Source organism: Blennius ocellaris (assembly GCF_963422515.1).
Source record: "Blennius ocellaris genome assembly, chromosome: 13".
Taxonomy (NCBI): domain Eukaryota; kingdom Metazoa; phylum Chordata; class Actinopteri; order Blenniiformes; family Blenniidae; genus Blennius; species Blennius ocellaris.
Window position 1 is genome coordinate 9,335,700 of NC_137662.1, and position 21,195 is coordinate 9,356,894.

The 21,195-nt window shown below is 41.3% G+C and overlaps 2 protein-coding genes across 2 annotated transcripts in view; one reads left to right on the forward strand and one right to left on the reverse strand.

Annotated features, from left to right (window-relative positions):
• cdh23 (cadherin-related 23) overlaps positions 1-21,195 on the reverse strand; it is a gene marked incomplete at its 5' end in the record, with an annotated part of 177,234 nt that overhangs the window by 18,451 nt on the left and 137,588 nt on the right. Inside the window, 11 exons of the mRNA XM_080507244.1 lie at positions 225-344; positions 427-648; positions 15,790-16,017; positions 16,209-16,337; positions 16,631-16,759; positions 17,356-17,505; positions 18,022-18,123; positions 18,503-18,891; positions 19,438-19,573; positions 20,016-20,164; positions 20,903-20,963. Coding sequence (XP_080363370.1) covers positions 225-344; positions 427-648; positions 15,790-16,017; positions 16,209-16,337; positions 16,631-16,759; positions 17,356-17,505; positions 18,022-18,123; positions 18,503-18,891; positions 19,438-19,573; positions 20,016-20,164; positions 20,903-20,963 — 1,815 coding nt within the window. The remainder of the gene's footprint in view (positions 1-224; positions 345-426; positions 649-15,789; positions 16,018-16,208; positions 16,338-16,630; positions 16,760-17,355; positions 17,506-18,021; positions 18,124-18,502; positions 18,892-19,437; positions 19,574-20,015; positions 20,165-20,902; positions 20,964-21,195) is intronic.
• vsir (V-set immunoregulatory receptor) lies at positions 2,054-14,661 on the forward strand. Its single transcript, XM_080507246.1, has 7 exons — positions 2,054-2,318; positions 9,027-9,428; positions 9,613-9,663; positions 9,755-9,865; positions 10,124-10,151; positions 10,869-11,044; positions 12,926-14,661. The coding sequence occupies exons 1-7, from the start codon at positions 2,237-2,239 to the stop codon at positions 12,961-12,963; spliced, it is 888 nt and encodes a 295-aa protein (XP_080363372.1). The 5' UTR covers positions 2,054-2,236; the 3' UTR covers positions 12,964-14,661.

Sequence of the window (21,195 nt, forward strand, 5' to 3'; positions counted from 1 at the left end):
TGTGTCACAACACTACAATCAATCCCATGCACATTAAAAATCATCCTGGTTGAGATCAACAGTTAAAGCATTTTGTCATGAGATACTCAGTAACTGGGAAGGTCTTTTAAGAAGTAAGTAGTAATGGACATAAATAACTAACACCATTTGGAGGACTGATGTCAATATTGGCATATTTTGCATCATTCCAAGCAAATATCAACAAAGTCAATGTGTTTTATTACTGTTGTGCTTGACGTCAGACGGAGAGCAGGCTGTGGACACTGGTCTGTGGCTGTAACAACCAGATCGTAGTGTCCATTGCTGATCTCGAAGTCCAGCTCCTTTACAGCAGTAATTCTCCCCTAAATGGAGGCAGCACACACAGAAGATTAATGATGGGCTTTTTCCTTGTACCTCCACAGTACAACAGGTTTTATGTCTCACCGTGATGCTGTTGATGTGGAAGGTCTGGATCAGGTTGCCTTGAGCGATGGCGTAACGCAAGGTGCCGTTCAGACCCTCGTCTGGGTCGATGGCCGTTACTGTTGCGATGGTGGCGCCCACCGTCTCTGGTCCCTCACTCAGCACCGTGACGTACTCCTCCTCGGGGAACTCCGGGGCATTGTCGTTCTCATCCACAATGTGGACGTAGATGGTGGTGGAGGTCTGAGTTAAAAACAAAGATAATTGGTTTGGTCTTAGATTTGTTGTTTGACTGGGTGGTGAACTGATCAAATTATCTTTGATTTCTGGTTTAGTGTTTGGATATCAATACCATTAACATTATTTCTTACCGTTCGCCACAACTCCCCCTTTACAAACATGTCATTACTTATACATGTGAAAAACAAACGAGCCCTAACATCCAGAGCAACCTTTGTTCACAGTTCAGTTTGTATTTGATTTTTGGCTGCTGCAATGAATAGAACATTGAAAACTCACGTGATTGGTGAAAATGAACAAACAAACAAACAAGAGGGATTTGAAACTTTTTCTGACTCACTATTAAATTCACATGAGCGATTGTAACAGAGTATGAAGTAAAAAGACATAAGAAAAGACAGTAAAAAGCAAAAGGACAATATGTGATGGTGAGACTAGAGGTTACAGTGTCGGTTATATCCTCTCCTTTCTTGTCATTTTATCTTTACTTTAGGAAAATAAAACTTAAATTGGAATTGAAGTGGAAGAAAAACAGTGCAAAATACAACAAACCAAGTAACAACATGAAGAGGGTCAATATTCAGAGCAAAGGTCAGTTAAAACCAGTCTGACCTGCCAGATACCCCACCTCAGGGCAAATTAAGATTGCCAATCTGATTTACATCCTCAGACTTCAGTAGCTAAGGGAGCCATTGTGGCTAAAACTACTGCGGAAACAAATTACAGCTATAGATTATACATATACAAATGTGTTTTATTGCATTCAAAGTTTATTATCCTACATGCATTTAAACAATAATAATTTGTTTACATTTAAGGTTATGAAATCTCATGTCCAGAAAATAAAATAGACTGTATTTGATTAATTTCTTTCACAAAACTAAAGTATATATAGATTCAAAATTGCCAACATTTCCAATAGTAAAAATCTGGGTCCCTCCAGAAAAAAGTTGGGAACCACTGCAATAAAATGCTACCACTACCACTGCTAAGTAAATAGTAATTATATTTCCAAGGCCTTTTATGTGGATGTGTTGTTTATAATATAATTTGTAATGTGAATTTACTACTCTGAGTCGGTGCTTGTAATAATTTCCATATGTGATTAAAAAAGTATTTCTATTTCCATTCTATTCTAAAAAAAAAAAAAAAAAAAAAAACACTCATCAAAGTCTAAGCCTAAAAATACTACTTTCTTACGACCATGTGAGTATTTGTAACTCTTTCCTTCCACCAGTGGCAGTTTCCAGCCAGAATGGGGGCAGTTTCTGCTGGAGGCGTGGGGCACGATGTGGGAGAGGGGGCAGACAGAGAGAGTGACAGCGGGGGAGGAGCGTTTTTGACTCTTGTATCACGTTGCTTGTGAGCGTTACAGCTCAGAGGGCTCAAGTGAAGTTAGAGAGAGAGAGAGATTAGGAGGAGAAGCAGCCCCCTCTTTGTGTTGTGTTTTGGTTTTGAGTGGGTGGGGGGAAAAAGAGTTGAAAGGCTACTTGTAGATATCTGGTCACAGCCTGGGTCTTGATAGTTCTTAGTTTAATAGTTGTTTTTGTTTTTTTTTGTATTTTTGTGTGTGTCTTACATCCAGATAGTCATGGAATGGGAATTACCCCGTCGGATCTTGGGAAGAAAGTGTGTGTTTTGGGTTTTCTACCTCCTGTTCTCCACGGCTGGAGGTAAGTACTGAAACAGCCCATCAGTCTTGTTTTACTGGCTCATGTGGCCATCGGAACGTGTGTGAACTTGTCAGTCACGTTTGAGTGACCAACCAAGTCATTTAAACTACTGATTTCTCCGTGGACGAATTTCACCTTTTGAAATGCATGTCAAAAAACAAACCACAAAAACACGCGCGTGAAAAAGACAAACTCCGCTCATGTGCGCATAACTTCCCAGCGTGCTTTAAAAGCATTTGGGATTCTCAATAACCAACTACTGTAGGAATAAAATATTCCGAGAGGAAACAATGCATCATGTTCCAGTAACATTTGCGTCTTAGGAACATAACGATCATAACGTGTTTGTTTTGATCGTGCTTTTTGGAAACAGCTGGAGCGCGTCATTAATGCGCGTGCTGACCACATGTGTCAGAGAAAAAACTCCGGTAAAGACATTTTACGACTTTTCAGATTCCGCCTTGTTGCTGTTTTTGTTTTGAGGCCAAACATCTGGCATGAAGCTGTTTGTAAGTCCCTCCCCGCGGTGAAGTGTAAATCCAGCGTAAACTCAAACTCGTGAGCGACTCCAGCCTGTGCTGAAAACTTGAACCTTGTAATGAAGGGAAAAAAATTAAGTGATCAGTTCAAATCAGACCAGGAAAACATTTCTCGTAAACCCCCCCCCCCCCCCCCCCAAAAAAAAAAAATGTCTTTCACCATTTTTATTTTCATGGGTCATCTTTCATGTTTTTCCCCCTTTAAAATTCCCATAAGGGTTTTGGAATTGCTTTAAAGTGAAGCAACTGACTCGAGAGGAGAGAAGAGAAGCAGCTGTTGCCTCAAACTCAGAGGTTATCAGCGTTCGGCTTTGGGATTTGACTATTTGAGATAAACTCAGGAGATAAGTGTGTGAAACCTATGTGTAATGTTTGGCTTCAGGCTGATGCATTTTGAACTAAAACATATGTTATTTAGAACATGTTACTATTATCATCTGATACTTTAATGGCAGCCTTTGTGGCTCATATTATTATCTGCAGGCCACATTCACAAATTTATTTTATTTGAAAGTATGAGCTGGAGTATATAACTTCAAGTTAACAAGCCATGGAGCAACTCAGTATGATCTAATAAGTACAATGAAATAAAACTAATGTAGACAAAAAGCCTGTTGCTTCCCAACTTTAAGCAATCTCTGTCTCGTCTGGCTTTGATGCACATTAATATTATTACATCAGTTGCATTAGCTTTCACTTTTGTATGCTTCTAATGGAAACAACCATTGCTTACTGTTCAGCTCTGGGTCTCAGTGTTTTCATTCTAATCTGTACTCTGGCCAATGACCTATAATGGATAAATTATGAATGGCATATTTGTCTTATTTGTTTTTACGCTTTGTAAGGTCATCCCACAGATTTCATAGTATAAAGACTCTGAATGCTGAACTCAGTGCAATTTACAAACGATGAAACACCAACAAAAAAAAAATACAATATAGCAAATACAATTCAAATGACATCCATTTTTTTCTGACAATATTACCCATTATACACATAAAACTAGTTTGAATTTTAGTTTAACTGAATTAGTTAGAATTAGAGTTGTGTGTCATTTAAACGATCATAACAGTTTTAAGATCATTTTGACTGGGTGTCTTTCTTTCGGCACTGTTAGGATGTCTTTGTTTGGGAGTTTCCTTCCTTTCAGCGTATGATGAAAACAGCTGTTTGTGCCACTGCCAGTAATGGGCTTCCACTCTACAAAATAGGACTGGAGAAAATCCAAGCAAAAATCAGAGCCCCCTTTTCCTCTCAACTCTAGATAAGCAATTTGGTCTCTGGGGCACAATGGTCCAGTCCAGCAAAATGTCAAATGTGTGCAGGATGTGGAAAGTCACTTTTTCTGTTCTTGATTGCTCTGATCTCATGTCTTGTATCAGTTCATCTTCAGTAAGATAAAGGTTTATCTGGTCAGCATTATTGATAAGAAATGTTCTTTTGTACAAAAGTTAGAAGCCATGGACTTCTTGCAGATAAAACACAAGCTACTATCGCGACTCTGATATATGAACTGTCAGTGGCCTTCACGCTGATGACACAAGGATTTAGCATTGACCTACACAAACAACAGCCCTGACTCTGTCATGGCAGAAAAACATGCAACATAGTGAGACTTGTGAATCAAACGTCTAATGTTAATTTGAAAAGCATCCCAAAGCATGAGGATTGAACTCAGTTTGTGAAACAAAATAATTGGAAAAAAAATGTACACTTTCACACTAATTTCTCATCTGTATTACGACTGGTAAATTAAGGAACAATGCTGCACTCATGTTGTAAATGTGCTTACAGAGCACTCATTTCACAACTTTACACATTTGTTGGCCCTTTACGTGAAGTGAGGCAATGAGGAACAGGAAGTGTGTTACTCTGTCTTCACAGTGTGGACATACCACTTTTGTTATCGTAATAAAGTAGATGCTGCTAATTACCCAAACCAATGACACGCACTTCTGAACATAATGACCTGCAGTCCGACCCTTAAACACTTCCGTTAGGGACTATAGTCATCTTCTATCTACCATAGTCGAACACTTCCTGTTGCTGAAAAGATGCATCGGTGTGCTGAAACTTCAGTTGAAACTCTAGTGTGTGCACAGACAAACCAACTCCTGGTTTTATAAAAACACTTCTTTGGGTTGGTAGTCATTACCATTACAACATGGGTGAAAAGAGTGAGTTTCAAGTGTGTGTCAAGGTGGAACATGTATGTGCACAGTTGTAGAACCGGTACAAGTGGGAAAAACTACAAATTTTACTAGCAGACTGCACAGTGAGGGTGGTGACCTTATGTGCTTTGGCCGAAGGTTAATTTAGGTTACTAAACTTGGAGAAAGCTAAACAAACATAAATCAATGTTTAATTAATTCAGACAGATTGCAGTGCATGGCTGAATGAAAGCGAACTGTCAGTGGCAACATGCCCCAAACAGGTGGCATCCAAAGCTTAAAACAATGGAGGGCCTGTTTCTGGGACCCTCGGGGGTTATTGGGATCCTGAGGATGGAGATCAGAGTGGGAAATGTAGCTCTATAATACAGCCAAAACACAGATGTCTCGTGCATGCATGAGAGAAAAAAAAAAATCCCAATTGTTCAAGCCAAGTTTATAGTCTACAGTCTTTTTTTCATAGTTTGCAACCACATCAAGACGGCTCAGGTAGTGTGACCCTGTGGTAAACAGGAAAAGTCAGATCTTGTCAGTAAGATATAGCCAAACTACATATCATGTGTGTAGTTTTGTTTATTAGATGGCTGCTTACCAAATATGCAAGTTTAATGTAAAAAAAAAATATAAAAATCTCAAATTTCTCCCCTCTATCATAATTCTTACCTAAAGCAGACGGGGTAAGAGAGAGAACGATACCTGCAGTGACAAAGAAGGGTGGGGTGGGTGTGAAACAAGAGAGGAGAAATTCTCCTCTCTTATTGTCTCACTATGTAGGCAGGAACAACTGTGGATCACAGTTTCACTTTAATCACCCTTACTGCTCTTCCTATTGCTTTTCCGAGCTCACAATGGCCTGTGGAGAGTTCAGCGTGTGTGTCACAGTGTGTCTGGCACATTCACACACACTCACACTGAATGCACACATGCACAGCTAATGAAAGAGCAAAGCAGTTCAACTACTGCATTTCCTACCCAGCCACTACTTGGAACCGATATTGAAATGTACTCTAAAGCAATTTGTGCGCTTCCTCATTATAGTTGTCACTGGCATGAGAGGCTCCATCACACAGTGCATCTGCTCAACAGCAGCAGCCAGACAAGTGGCTGCTGATGGTTACAAGAAGCTTCAATCACATTGTGGCGGTTCTATAATTCCCATGCATCTTCCAGTTCAATGTGTGACTTCATTGGATATGATTCGAGAACTGATCAGTCAGTTATTCAAAAAGAATGAGCCGTCCCTTGATTTTGAAGCACAATTTGACATTCATAGTTCAAGATCAAATACACTTTTGGATTTAATTACACCATCCATCTATATGTAAGCCAAGGTTGCAGTGCGCTTGATCCCGGCAGACTGTGTTGGAAGTCATGCACGCCCTGGGCATGTTGCCAGTCCATTGCAGGTCCAATGCAAAGAGACAAAAGCTCACAATTACACCCAATTAATTTTCATTGTCAGCAGGTCAGCTCAAATGCATATTTTCGGAGAGTGGAGGGGAAACTACGGTAATTGGAGAAAGCCTATGCACCGTTGCACACACAAGTAAAACGTACCTATAAACCTATTAAATATTTACAATAGTACTTGTCTCCCATTTACATACATTTGCTTTTATCTTGTATACAATATAGCAAGTCCCAGAGATTCTGAGTTGAGCCCAGGACTCTCTGGATAGATATGATTTGCTTGGTCTGGGAATGGGTTGGGGTATCCCAAGAAGAGCTAGTGGACATTTCATGGGGCAGTAATGTCCAGGTTCTTCACTTGGACTAAGCAGGAGAGAAGATAGAATGTGGTGCATAGGATTATTAAGTCTTAACTTTGAGTCGCTGGAAGTTGCAGTGACTGGCTGTGGTGACTCCCCCCCCCCCCCCCCCAGTAAATGGGAGCTGCCAAATAAACCATACTCACACACAAAATAAGATCAAATTTGTTTCTATAGACTAAAGTAAAAATAATGAGACGCATTCGATACCTAGAGGGTCATAAAGGGTTTAGTTACTCTTACACAACATGGGTTGAAGGTGTTTGCTGTTGTGCTCCTTCTCTCTCAGATCAACAAATGTAACTGCCCTTTCTTACCTTTAATTATGGTGAAGCTAAAGTTTTGAGGCAGTGGGCTGTAAAAGACAAAGTAGTCTGGAAAAAAATTGAGGGGCTTTATTTTTAAAAAATTGTTTCAAATTTTTTTTTAAATTTTTTTTCAGATTAATCAACCTTGCAAGTGATTGGTGAGAACTAGTTGTAATCTGAAAAAGATGTGTGCCATGAAGTAGTCATATAATAATTGTGGGGTTTTTTTTGTAAACATTTTCAGAATTTTTAATCAGTTTGAGCATTAAGAAGAGGGTATCATGGATGTGATTGCTTCTGAACACTTCACTGCAGTACATAACTTTGATAAGTGGCATCATTTCTGATTGCGGTTGTGAGCACAGATGCAATTGTGTGAGATTTTTCAGCTCAATGGCCATGAAAAGGCCTTCACCTTTCAGGAGTGAGAAGGCAGACAGAATGGTTTGGGTGGGATTAGTGTTCAGGATGGCTCAGGAAGGAAGTCCACTCCTTAAATCCTGGCTCTGACCACCCCCTCTGCTAATGTACAACCAATGATTTGTGGTGCCACTGCATACCGTATGCACATGCAGTGCACAGTTCATTTTCACCACAGTCCACCCCCCCTACATATTTGTAATTCATGTGCATACACACAGCCTTCCTGTCCTTTTTGCAACACAAAGCATTCTTGGATGCTAGAACCACAGCAAAATCTGTTGCAGACAAAGAGTTGTAATCATCTATTTAACCGCGCAAAGCCAGAGAAACAGTGTAGACGTGTTGCGGAGCATGCTGCAGATACATATATGCTGAAGTATTTCTTTGTGTGGGTGCATCATAGCTTATGTTGTGGCTGCGTTACTTGTTTGTTTGTTTTTGAGGTGGGGTAAGATTTAGTGACACAAATTGTACACAACACAAATGTTTATTTTACAGTCTCATTCCAAGGAGATAGTCACCGAAAGCACACATTTAAGAGTAAATGTGTGCACACATGTGAATACTGCAGTGACGATTTGAGAACAGGATGTGGTTTATATCAGATGTGAGAGTGAGAAAGACGAGCAATATGTAAGGAAACGTTTCACAGCTGTCTAGTTGTTTTTCTGGTTGCAAAAAGAGAGGTACATACTGATACAATTTGTGTCACTGTACATTTTTCCGAGAACAAAAGTAACATTTCAGCGTATTTAATGGGTGACAACTTGTAGCATCTGTAATGTTGCAGAAAGTGATCAAACAGAACATCAGTACGATAGCTGCACCGTCCCTGGCTTAATAGCGAGACGTGAAATGATTTCTTGTATATATATTTCTGAAGCGAACTGAGAGGAACAGGCAATTTAACTCCCACAGGAGGCTTGTATAGTTATTTCAGTCTTATTTCTAACCATACTTTGAATAGACAGAAATAAACTGTGCTGACCCAAAGGCAAAAAAAACCAGGGCGAGGCAATTATTGCATGTTGGATCTGAAACCGTGCTGAGGTTGGTTGTTTTACAACTCATGGCACTTTGAATATTTGTGATACAGCACATGGTGCCAAACAGGATCCCGAGTGCACACATCTTTGGCTACCTTGTGAATTACTTGGTGTGCGTGGTTGTGCTCGCTTTGTTTGTTATGTGATGGACTGGCATCTTGTTCATGGCGAACCCTGTCATTCATGACATGTTTGCTTGAATGGATTGCAGCCAATTGTGTAATTAACCTGAATAAAGTAGACACATAAGATGGATCGATGGATGCGATGTGAAAGCAGAATTTCCTGAGCAAAAGAATGTGAAAGGTTTTCACAACATAACATCATGTGCCTGGATTGGAATTGGCCTACATCTGGATGGATGGATGCGTGGATATTCGGAAGCCAGCAAGTAAGAACTTGCACGATGTGCCAACGCAGCCTGATCATTTTTTTTCTGTCTTTTTCCAAAGGGGAGAAGTCTCACTCGCATTCCACGCTGACCGTTTATTCACCCCACCTGCTCTACACTTGTCCCGAGGGAGCGACTGCCAAACTGGTGTGTGCCCAGAAAGGTGCCGCTCTGCACCCGACTGATGTCCTGAGACGCATCTGGCTTTTCACACCTCACACTGAAAAGCACTGCTCAGGAGCCATTGGCCCACGTCACATCGTCCACCACAGTGGCAACCACACCCTGCCGCCGGGATTGCACTTTGGTCATGAAAACCAAAGTTTATGGATAGTCTTACAGAATGTGACCCACGCTGACCAGGGGCGTTACTGCTGTATGGTCTTTGACACCGTTCAGGAACATCATCACACGTCCGTTTTGCAGAGGCCCCACAGCCATATTATTCTCCACGTTACAGCACGTAAGAACCAAATGTATTGCTTTAAATGTGTAGTAACTTAGTCAAGTCTTTTGCAAGTTTGAAAGTAGACCATGGTTGTTATGTAAGCTACACTTAGTCTTCATGATGTGGTCTGATTGGGAACTTTAAAGTTGTGCATAAACACTGTGGTGACCAATTCAATAGTGTTTATTATCTTTTGCAGGGAGAAATGGAATTCAGAACTGCACTGTCCTGGATCCCACACCGACTGATGGTATGAAATCTCATTTTAGCTTCCATAGCCAATGGATGACCGGCCAGTTATTCTGTTTATCTAACTCACAGTCTCTCGGTTGCTTCCCCAGGCTCCGTGCCAGTGGTCTTGGCCATAGCCGCCTGCCTCTTGGCTTTGCTCTCCCTGCCTCTTATTCTGGTGCTTGTGTACAAACAGAGGCAAAATGCCCAGTCGAGCAGACGTACGTATCACTGATATACACAAATAAGCGCACCATCGTACATAGACAGTGATCCCCATTTCCATGTCCATGCTAAGGGTCAAATATAAATCTATCACCCAGGGTTTCCCATATTGTTTGTTCTCACGTATGCTTCCTGTCACTGAGGTGCATTAACAGTATTTCATACAGTAGGAAACACATTCACACTCCATCTGTAGTGTTCCGCTCTGTTTCAATTCACTCACAATGGCCCATTTCCTGTTTCCCCTCTCCCAGGTGCACAAGAGCTGGTGAGGATGGACAGGTATGTTTTCCCACAGTCTTGTCATGAAGCTGATTTCACAGCTTCAAACACACATGTTCTACAATGTTCTACAACGTTCCTCAACATTTCTCATAAAATGTTCTCTTTAAGGGACAGGATAAATTCAAACGGTGCATTTGAGAATGTGGGTCAAGGCTCCAATAGGGAGGGACCAGAGAGAGGGCCACTCCTCGGAAGTAGCAGAAAATGTTTTGGAAATAAATCATGAAGAGACAAATATGTGGAGAATAAAACTCGATTATTTCAGGGAAACACACTTATAGTGGACAACTAGTACGGAACCAGTGGAAGAGTTTTTAGTGACGATGGATTGCAATAGCCAATAATTTATAATGCGAAAAACATGAGAAAATCCAGTATGTTGTGAGAGTTGGGGGAGCTGAGTGGACACCTTTTGGTTCAAGCTCTGTGGGGAAGTGCGCTCATCCTTCAACATTTCAAAAATTGATTTCTGGCTTACAACATAGAGGCTTTATGCACATAATAATGCGTATCATTTTGGTACTATGCTCAGTGTTCATTGCTGCTCAACAACACACCAAGTACAAAAGTAGCCCTAATTGCAAAAGCAACATAGCTTCTTAATGTCTTGAGCAATAGATGAGTTTTGCAACAGGTTATTGGGTCATGCCGGCATTTTTTTAAAACTTAAAACGCTTCTCTCTCTTTTTTTTTTTTGCATCTGTGTGTCTTCAGTGAGGCTGTCGGCCATGAGAACCCAGTGTTTCTGGGAGGATCGCCACAGATAAAGACGCGTACTGTTTCACAGATCATGGCCAGACAGTCGTCTGAGACAGGTCGCCACCTGTTGTCTGAGCCTGGAACTCCCCTTTCTCCTCCTGCACATGGCGACGTGTTCTTCCCAACAGAAGGTAGGAGAACCACAAAAGTGGAGAATCAGTACTTTGCAACAAAGACAGAAACTGACACAAAGGACTTCCCACTGGCTACAACCATAGCACTTAGACAACAATATGAAGTTCCTTGCTTCTTGAAAGACTCATTCACACGGATAAGTGGGCTCGTTTTCTCAGTGACTGCGCCATCTCCTGTGAAGAAATACATCTGACTATCTCCACTTTCGTGCCACTCAAATTATGTAAAAATGTACTTTGTGGCAAAGAACTGTATTACAGAATAATGTATTTTTGGAAATGCTGTTTTAAAAATGTACCCTCAGTGTGGTAAAATACTCTGGTACAATCAAAGAGAGACCGCAGCTTTGCATGCTTCCTGAGTTTGTTGGTGGCATTGGTGGAAAGTGTCTCACATTCCAGTGCAAAATTGCATATGCAATCTCAGAACAGCTGGGCTGAGTCTGACATTACTAAGACATTCGGTGTTTACTGTCCCACCCCCCACCCCCCACTCCCACACACACGCACGCACCCACCCACCCACGCACGCACGCACGCACACACACACACACACACACACACACACACACACACACACACACACACACACACACACACACACACACACACACACACACACACACACACACACACACACACACACACACACACACACACACACACACACACACACACGCACACACACACACACACAGTTGAAAACACCTTCTTACACTGTCATTCTCTGACTTCTTGCTATCTACCTCCCAAGCCTTTCTCTTCGTATCAGCACTCTCATTTAGCACTAATGGGCCCTCAGTCATTCTCTCTGACTCAACTTGAAATAATACATTAGCTACGGTCAAGGGGTTCAATCCGCTGTGTTTTTATACCGATTCTTGAGGCACCTGTACCGACATTCCAGGCATACTGAGCACAGTCTTGGATGGAGAAGGTAAAGAATGGCTCACTGATATATCAAGTATGATATTTCTGATATCTTAAAACAACAGTCCTAAGGCCAAACTGCTGATCAGTTGAGAAGACTTTAGATAAACAAATCTTTCAAATGGCTGATGTTGGTTATAGAAAAGCATCTTAGTAGACATGTTCTGCATTGTGTCATCTCAAATTATACCAGTGTTTCCTCTTAAAAGTCCATCTATTCATATGACCCCTTTTTTTAACACTGAAGTGGTTTTAGCCCACTTTACACTGCTACTCTCATTTTACCTGTCCAAATACTAATGGCAATGCCTGCATTGCAAAGTTGAACATATGAACAGGGTGAGAGCTGGGGGAATTGAATCACCAAATTCAGAGCTGGAAGATGAGCCACTCAACCAACTGAGTCACAATCACTCCAGTGCACTTACACAAAACAAAACAAAATCACCATTGTTATTTTATATTTGTCAAGTAGAATTGTCTCATCCCCAGCTCATTTCCTTCAATGGTCCACAGATACTATATACAAATAAGCGGGATTGTTTACAGTCCGAAGTTTCATGTTATGTGAATCAAAGCGTCACTTCAGTTTTCTTCTTCATTGTTTTTCAGCTTAGCGGAATTAAACTAGCAGCACTTCCCCGTTATCTTCAGCATGTAGCCACTCAGACTTAACGTCTGTTCTGCTTTTTTAAAGGTTTACAATGAAACACATATGATTGTATGACATTTTTCTGTTGCAGTTGGTTTGGAGAAAGACCTGCTTTTATTAGACTTTACGCAAGATAGATCGCATTTTGGGGAGGAAGTGTAATTTTGAACGTTCGCCCGCTTTCCTATCTTGTTTTCCACATGCCAGCACAGAGATGTGAAATGTGCAGTCCTGCAGGTGGATGCGTCGCTTGATTTCTGTGTTCTCACTGACGTCCACTTCTTTTCCTGTTTCAGACACCATCCCCGAGTCTCCAGACTTACTGCAGGTTTAAAGGGGAGCGAACCCTCGTCCCATTGCTCTTACTGCTGATCAAGAAACAGTCCTGCAACTCTTTTCCACTTCTCTCTGCCTCCGGAGCGACGTCTGTTTCACAATAACCACTCCCAGGACTGTGGCCTGTAAACTGTCTGGACCGCAGGGGGGAAAAAGACGGCATTCTTGATTCCAAAACTATTTCCACCTGCAACAACAGCTGGAGGTCATAAGCAAACATTTGCTTGCGACTACTTTGGACGCAGGCAGCAGATCGGCTTGTGTTTGCTGCTCCATCCAAATGCATTTGAGGGCTCCTGGAATATATAGCATCGTTGTATGATTCTAACCATGAGCCAACAATGCTGAGAATCGTGGCTGACAGTGAGGCTCCGTTTACACCGCAGTTGGGGTAGACTTGTGCTTGTTTGGTTTGGTTGGACAAATCTGTAATGAAACCCTAAATTTATGAAGCAAGTATGCTGTATTCTGTCCAAATACCGCCACTGATACAATTTGCATGTGATGGAAAACAAAGCAACAAGAGAAATGTGTAAGATAAAACACATCAATTATTTTTTTCTGATTGTGTGGGAACTCTCAAAGAGATGACCTCCAATGCAAAGAACATATATTTTGTGGCAATCATGGCAGAATGGTAACCCAATACTCTCCCCACATCCCTCATAGTGTAATTAGGTGATCCATCCTAAGAGTATGTTCTCACCAGAGAAGTCCTGTTATTCTTATACAGGATGGCAGTATTTTCATTCATGGCATTACTTTGTTCCGCTATAGGCTTGTTTTTGGTTTTCAACTCATTTTTTTTGGTCTTTCTCATTTTTGCTACCTCGATTACTGTCAGCTGACGCTCTAAATATTCTGTCCTCTACTGCCAGAAATGCTGCACTTTACAGTGGCCTTAAATATAACCACAAAGTGCTAAAAATTGCAATAATTATGATTCATACTTGTGCTTGTGCACATATTGATATTGAAATATTGTATTATGAATGTAGCCTTACAGATACATTATATAAAACCAGCAAAAACTGATCACTGCTATCACAATGCTGTTAAATGCACATTTTTCTTTCTGGATTTCACTGTGGTTATGTGTATATAAAAGTATTCATTCGTGTGTTATGTGTGCAATGAGGCTGATAAGCCAGTGCTGTCCAGCCAAAGTTTAGAGGAAAGGCTTTGAAATGTAAACCAAACACCAATCATCTCAAAGTGGATTGAGTAAAAAAAACAACAAAAAAAAAAGCAGAAGTAAATGTTAATGAATGCCATGTAGGGAGTACATGCCGTGAGATGTCAAACCACTGGTGGGTTTGTGTTTTTTCTGTTTGTTTTTCAAGCTGAGGTAAAACATATTTCGCAGGTTCTCAGTCTAAATCATCTCCAAAGTGATGTGTGTAGCAGGTGTACGTATATGTCAGGGATTAATGTATATCTGATTCCCTATTTTTCTTAAAGAGTATAATTTCATTTCTTATTTTTATTTTCCGGGGTTTTCTTAAAGTGTGAGTGCGATGAGTGTGTCTGTGTGCTCTCAAAAGTGTGTGGTGCGTGTTAACTTGAGTGCAATTCTTCATTTTTATACTGCAAGATGCTTGTATCGGAGCATGAATGCAGTGGATGCATGTTTTTTCTGCATACTGCTTTTAAATTGCCCTGTTAGTAGTTTGTATAATAAAGTGGAGCTCTTAAACTTTAAAACCTTGTGTCTTGTCTCTGAAAAGCATTGTTCCTTTCAAATGGCTGGTCTCCAAGACTATTACTACGCAAGGACGCACTGCACTTGCTGTCTAGGGAGCCATCGCAGACAGAACAAGGCTGTTCCACTTGTGTGCCTCTAAGATGGTGCACACCAGAGGGAGACTGGCATTGAGAAGAGAAAATGATAAAACAAACTGAGTTTTGAGTTTTATGAGAAGAGACGGAAATCCTGGCTGGAGGAGGTATTGTCTGCCGATGGCTGTTGTCCTCTGTCTTGAGCTATTCCTGCAATCTCACATTTGCTATTTATATCAACAAGAACTAAAATTTCTACCAATATGTACCACTCGTGTGTTCACGTGTCGTCTAGACGAGCATCAAAACAAGTGTCACAAGACAATGGAGGCAGTTTATGTGATTCACATAAACAGTACACACTTCGCTCTGGCGGTGCACATGAACACACTGAAAAAGGTTTAAAGGGACATTTTTGAAAGAGGAAAAACAACAACATTCCACTTCCTCTTTTGAAAATGCGGTATGTTGCTTTCCTGTTGACTGAAAATAGTGTTTCTTGTGGCTCAATACCCAATTCGCTGTCAAAATTAAGTGTAGACTAAATACAGTATATGTCCCTAATTGTTTGGACGCCTCTGAAAAGATTGACTCAGTATGATGCAGCTCTCTCTAGATGAGAATCCTGGTGTCCCTTGCGGGAGCTTCAGCAAGCAGAGGGGTCTTACGGCTTTTCCTGCTCTGCCAAAATTAGATCAGAACATGTAAGAGAAAACCATAAACACTTTCTACAATTGAGAGCAGACCTCATAAACCTTTTTCATGAAACCTGCTGTTGTATGTTTGTGAGCGTACGTGCAACAGTGGGGGTCTAACACTTTTCTTAGGGGCAACATGGGGGTGCTGCTGGAAAAAAAAGCAGGGAACTAATGGTCTAATGACTGATCTGCAAGTTGAAGTCAGGGTCATTAGATTTGTGGCCCTTTTTAGACATGACAGAGGAAAAAAAAATAATCGTGTTTTAAATAACATCATAGTAATGTTACCTAAATTAGCTGAATGCCACATTCAGAAAAACAGGCGAATGATGTTTGTTGTATCTTACCGATAGAGGAGGGGCACCGTCGTCCTCCACGGTGACGGTGAGTCGGTACTCCTGTTGGCGCTCTCGGTCTGGAGGGGCCGGCCGTGTCACCATCTCTCCGGTCACTCGGTCCATGCGGAAAGTCAGGTCCTGGTTTCCGGCAGTGATGTAATAAAACAGCATGGCGTTGGGCCCGATGTCTTGGTCACTGGCCACCACACGGAGCACAGAGGTACCTCCTCCAACATTCTGCAAAAAAACATTTAAGACAGCATTTTTGGGGAGTCCCTGTTGACTAAACAAAAAAACAAACTGTACAAACTGACAATCGCCACCTGTTCTGCTTCTTTTAAATAACTAGAAAACACAGTCACCTCTGCACATTTAAGAGTGAAGTGAACAGTGACCCCACTTGATGTGTTGTGATAGTACTTTTCTACCTCGCTTATGCTGACGTTGTAGCCCCTCTGGCTTTCAATAACAGGTGCATTATCATTGACGTCCAGGATGTTGATGGTGAGCGAGTGGTCTGTGTGTCTGGGAGGAGAGCCATTGTCGAGGGCACGCACCTGTAATAATACACAACAAAAGCTCAATGTTTCTGTTTTTCTTTTAGGTTCCTAAATGAGATCATAAAAGATGTGAATGTAAAAAAAACCCCACAACATTGTTTTGCAATGTCATCATTTAATTTTATTGTATTCTATCAAAAAGTAACTTAGACAATATATATTGTAATCGAATAATGAATGGTTTATCTCCTCTGAAGATTGCTGAGGCTCCCCAGGGGAGGCAGACAAACACTCATAATGAGGACATAAATATCACTGTCATCTTGACTACATGTGGCTTGCTGACTGACCCTTAGTAAGTAGCGGTCCACTGACTCCCTGTCCAGGGGAGCGTTGACATACACCTCCCCATAAGTGTTGTTCACCGTCTTGATCATGAACACATCCTCCATGTTGCCTGCCACCAGAGTGAAATTGACCTGGGAGAAATAAACAAATCACATTACAGTAAACAAACAGGCTGGTTTTAAGATATAGAACAAGTGTGAATAAATTAGAACTGACATACAAGTTGTGGTTAGGCTGACGGTGAAAGAAATGCAGACGCAGGTTGTATATTGTTCTCAGACATGCAAGGTTAACAACAATATGTGGCAGTGTCCACTTTGTATTGTTCAAAGAAGCCTGGGAAAAAGTGTGCCGATGGCAGCTCCAGTTGTCCACCCTGCTAAGATGTCAAAATCTAAGTCTGCTGAAGTGAAGCTGACGTTTTATTTAAGTTATTGTACAGAAGCCTGTTGTTTTAACTCCAAATGTAGAAATACAGGTAAGATATATAGAAAACATCAAGAGCCATAAAAACTACAACTGAGGCAGTCATAATTTGTCAATGTCACAAATCACTGCTGAAATGTTTGCAAAATTCACCACCATTATGTTTTTATTTTTTTTAATTTGATTTTCAGGAAATTCATATTTATTTCAAAGTAAAATATGTTGCATCCATCGCAACATTCTTACATGTGTCTTTAAAGTTTTTCTGGTGGTTTTTTTTACCATCTTTTCCTGTCCTCACCAGTCCATTTGATCCAGCGTCTTTATCCCTTCCCAGCACTACTGCCACCCTCTTTCCCATTGGCGTGTCTTCTGGGATGTCCACTGAAGTGTCAGATGTGATGTCAAATTCAGGACTGTTGTCATTCTCGTCCAAAATAGTGACGGACACCTGTGAGCACATGAAATCAAAGTTGGTTCTCCCTTGGATTAAATGGTAAACAGACTTTTCTTACAGCACAGTCAGCAGTTTCAATGTATTTTACATACTCACATTCACCCTCAAACAATCACACACACTCACCCACCAACACTGATGGCTGCCATGCAACAAGCTCATACACTGAGGAAAAACATTTGGTTCACTGTGTTGCCCATTGACATTTCAACATATGGACAAAGCGAGATGCCAGGACTACCAACCTTTAGATTGGAGGATGACCCACTCTATTGACTGAGCCACAGTTCATTTCAGGATTGAGGTAATGGCAATTACACCTTTGCCTACTACATTTGACCAAATTCTGTGCTGAACATAAAATCTCACCTTCTGCAGGTCCAAAGAGAGATGCATTGAATAAAAGAGTGATGATGTTAGATTTTATACATATAATAACATTCCAAAAATGCATTTTTGCATTTGAGGAAGAACGTAAGAGCTGGGACTAACTTCAATGAAGTATCTTACCACAGTGGAGTCCTTTTTTGGCCCTCCATCATCAGCCACAACAGTCAAGGTGTACATATCTCCCCTTTCTCTGTCCAGCAGGCCTGTCACTGTGATTCGGCCCTGAAACATCAAACACATCAGCACATGCATCCATCTCCATAAAGATCCAGCAGAGAATGGAAATTCCCAACATGACAGGCAGAAAGGATGGAAACACAGTGAACTAACAAGTATCATACAAATCAACAAATAAATCCCCATTTCTATCTATAAGAGGAATCAAATGACTTCAAAGCAGGCAAACCCTTTGATCAGCTTACAGGCATGAGAGTGCTCCCTTAAATCACAGAGGAAGAGGTGTTGTTGAATCACACTGTGGTTAATAGATGAAACCTATTTGACAGAAGGTGGGTGTACTCTTTGAAGTGTACAGAAGAGAAGGCATGCCCAGTGGCGCTCATATGATCAGCATCCTTTACCCCGCAGCTCCCTTGCTCACCGTGACGCTGTCTATCTTAAAGAGAGCCAGAGCAGCGGGCGACGTGTCAGGGTCGAAGCGGTAGGTCAGCTGGTTCAAGTTGTCAGCAGACTGGGCCTGCACCTGAACCACCTCTGTGCCCGTGGCGATGTTCTCACGCAGGGATGCTTCGTAGCCTGCAGAGAAGAAGGCCACGGCTTCATCCAGCTCGTTCAGCAGGGTGACGTAGACGGTGCAGAAACCCTGGTGAAACGGGGGAGCCTGGTCGGTGGCGGAGATGTTCATCAAATAGGTGGTCTTGGTCTCGTAGTCTAGGTAGTCCACGGTGGTAACCAGGCCGGTGCTCACATCCACCTCAAATTTGCGGTCGGAACCGGAAACCAATGCATAGGCAACTGATCCACCATCACCTGAACAAGACGAGTGTAGAAATGGTCACAACACCTTCGAATAATCAATCAAAGGTTAAGACCTGATAAAGATCAGTTTTCCTGTAACTAACTTTTGTTTAACACATTTGTCAACGCGGACCTGGTCGCTGTGTTTTGTTGCTATTTTTCAGTTTAAGACCTCCTCTAATGCTTTGGAAAAACTATGTCACAGCATCAAATGTGTCACAACGTATCTAAGCAACACTTTACACCACGGGAAGTCAGGAGAGGAAGTTTGTACTGCTTAGCAGAAGTTTTGAACTAAAATATGGTTAGAGCAAATACAATGTTTTGAACATGTCAAAAGAAAAAAAAAAAAGATGTAATATTTCCCTTTGGAAAGACACCCACTAGTGTTTGAGCTGGCGAGGTTCAAACAAACTCAGAGGTCAATCTATATGGTGGCCGCTAACTGTGTCTTTCTCTTGGAAAAGGACATATCTTAACAACAGAGGATCTGGTAAAAAAAGAGCCAACAGCAGATTTGAAAGTCACTTTTTTGATCTTGGAAATGACTGAACTTACCAGTGTCCGGGTCTGTGGCACGCACCACAATCACAGAGGTGCCGATGCCAGCAGTCTCCCTCAGACCCAGACGGTTGTACTGTTGCTGGGTGAACACTGGCACCTCATCATTGGCATCATCAATGTATATGATCACCTGTGGAAATAACAACAGGGATTTGGCACGATAACGAGAACATATTCACTTTATTTCTTTAAACCCAGAAGTTACATAAAAATCTGTTTTCTGTTGTTTGACTGCTGCAAAGCATTTGACAACGTTTGAACAAGCAAAGCCTGTGATAACTGGTGCCCCCTCAAGGAAGTTCTAGAAACTCCACCTTTGGAAATACTCTTTTAACCAATTAAGGCCTGGAGCAGCATACACTTCACTATATCTTTAGGGCCTAAGGTAATTAAAACTAATTCATATGATGTCATTATCAATACCTGTGATCAACTTGTGTGAATTAGAAAAAAAAAACAAAAAAAAACCAATGACTAATTTTTCACTTTATGCTCTTTATAAACATTCCACTTATGTATAACATATTTTGCATGTAATGTGTTCTCTATTCCACTTCTCGTCTTGTTCTTACCCTCACAGAGCTCCTCATGCTGCCTTCGTCACTATTGTAAGCCTCCACCTCCAACATATGTGAGCTGCTGGTTTCTCTGTCCAGAGCCCTGACGCCTCTCGTCACCAGTCCGGTCTGCTTGTCTACGCTGAACAGCTTGTTGCTGTTCCCTGCACGCATGCATTCACAAACATGAGTGTGCATACAGACATATGGAATCAAAGAGAGAGGGAAAGTGAGACAAGCCAGGGGATTTTTACACACAGACAAAAAAAAAACAACAACACAAAAAACACACACACAAAAAAACAGCAAAACATGTTTCCTCTGGGTTCTGTTGTGAGCCTGGCTTTGTTTTGTGTGGTTTGATCTTCCTGTGTGTGCATGGATTTTCTTCAGTATTCACCCGCAGTCCAAAAACATACACATGGGACTAATTGGTGTCACTACATTGCCCATGGGTGTGAATGTGAGTGTGTGTGATTGTCCGTCTCTATGTGCTTCTCCTGTGATGTTGAGAGTGAATTGTTCCAACTACACACATTGGCTGCAGCGCCTCAAAACCAGGCATTGGATGAAGCAGTCAAGAAAATGAGCAGATTGATTTATCTCATCAGATTTTCAATTTCATTACAGACATATTGGTCAGGTAATTGCAGTAGCTGAGATTGTAAATTGACTTGCTTGAAGAAAATTTAATTGCTAGAAGTTTCACTTGTTGAAAATGCATAATACAATGATTGAAACAAGGAATTACCAAACTTGTGCACGTGGACAATGAGCTTAAAAAGAGTTTTGATTGTGTGCACTTTTTAATGAACATCTGTATTAAAAGCTACTATCAGGGTTCAGGCTGCATCCACTAATGACCAAGAACACTGTTAAAATCCAGGGACTGTGACACTCACCAGTAAGGATCCTGTACAGAACTCGGCCATTCTCTCCCTGGTCTGCATCTGTAGCTTGAACCTGTGAAGAGAAATATTTGTACTTTCTTTAAATATGTACAAAGGGACTCAGGGCACAATCAAATAACAATACGTAGACACACACCATCCAGTTCTACTTAACAAATCAGCAGGAGTAGTTTAGAGTTTACAACTGGCACAAAAAGACAGATGAGTACCAGTAAATCTGGGATTCATACGCATCTGTTTCTTGCATTGTTAGATAACTTTACATCTCCTATGAACTTTGTTTT

What these genes read in the sequence shown, in the direction of transcription:
- vsir (XM_080507246.1), top strand. Translation starts at nt 2,237, where the DNA reads ATGGAATGGGAATTACCCCGTCGGATCTTGGGAAGAAAGTGTGTGTTT. An exon ending in CCTGTTCTCCACGGCTGGAG is followed by an intron (nt 2,319 to 9,026) that starts GTAAGTACTGAA and finishes CTTTTTCCAAAG; the next exon opens with GGGAGAAGTCTCACTCGCAT. An exon ending in CGTGTTCTTCCCAACAGAAG is followed by an intron (nt 11,045 to 12,925) that starts GTAGGAGAACCA and finishes TTCCTGTTTCAG; the next exon opens with ACACCATCCCCGAGTCTCCA.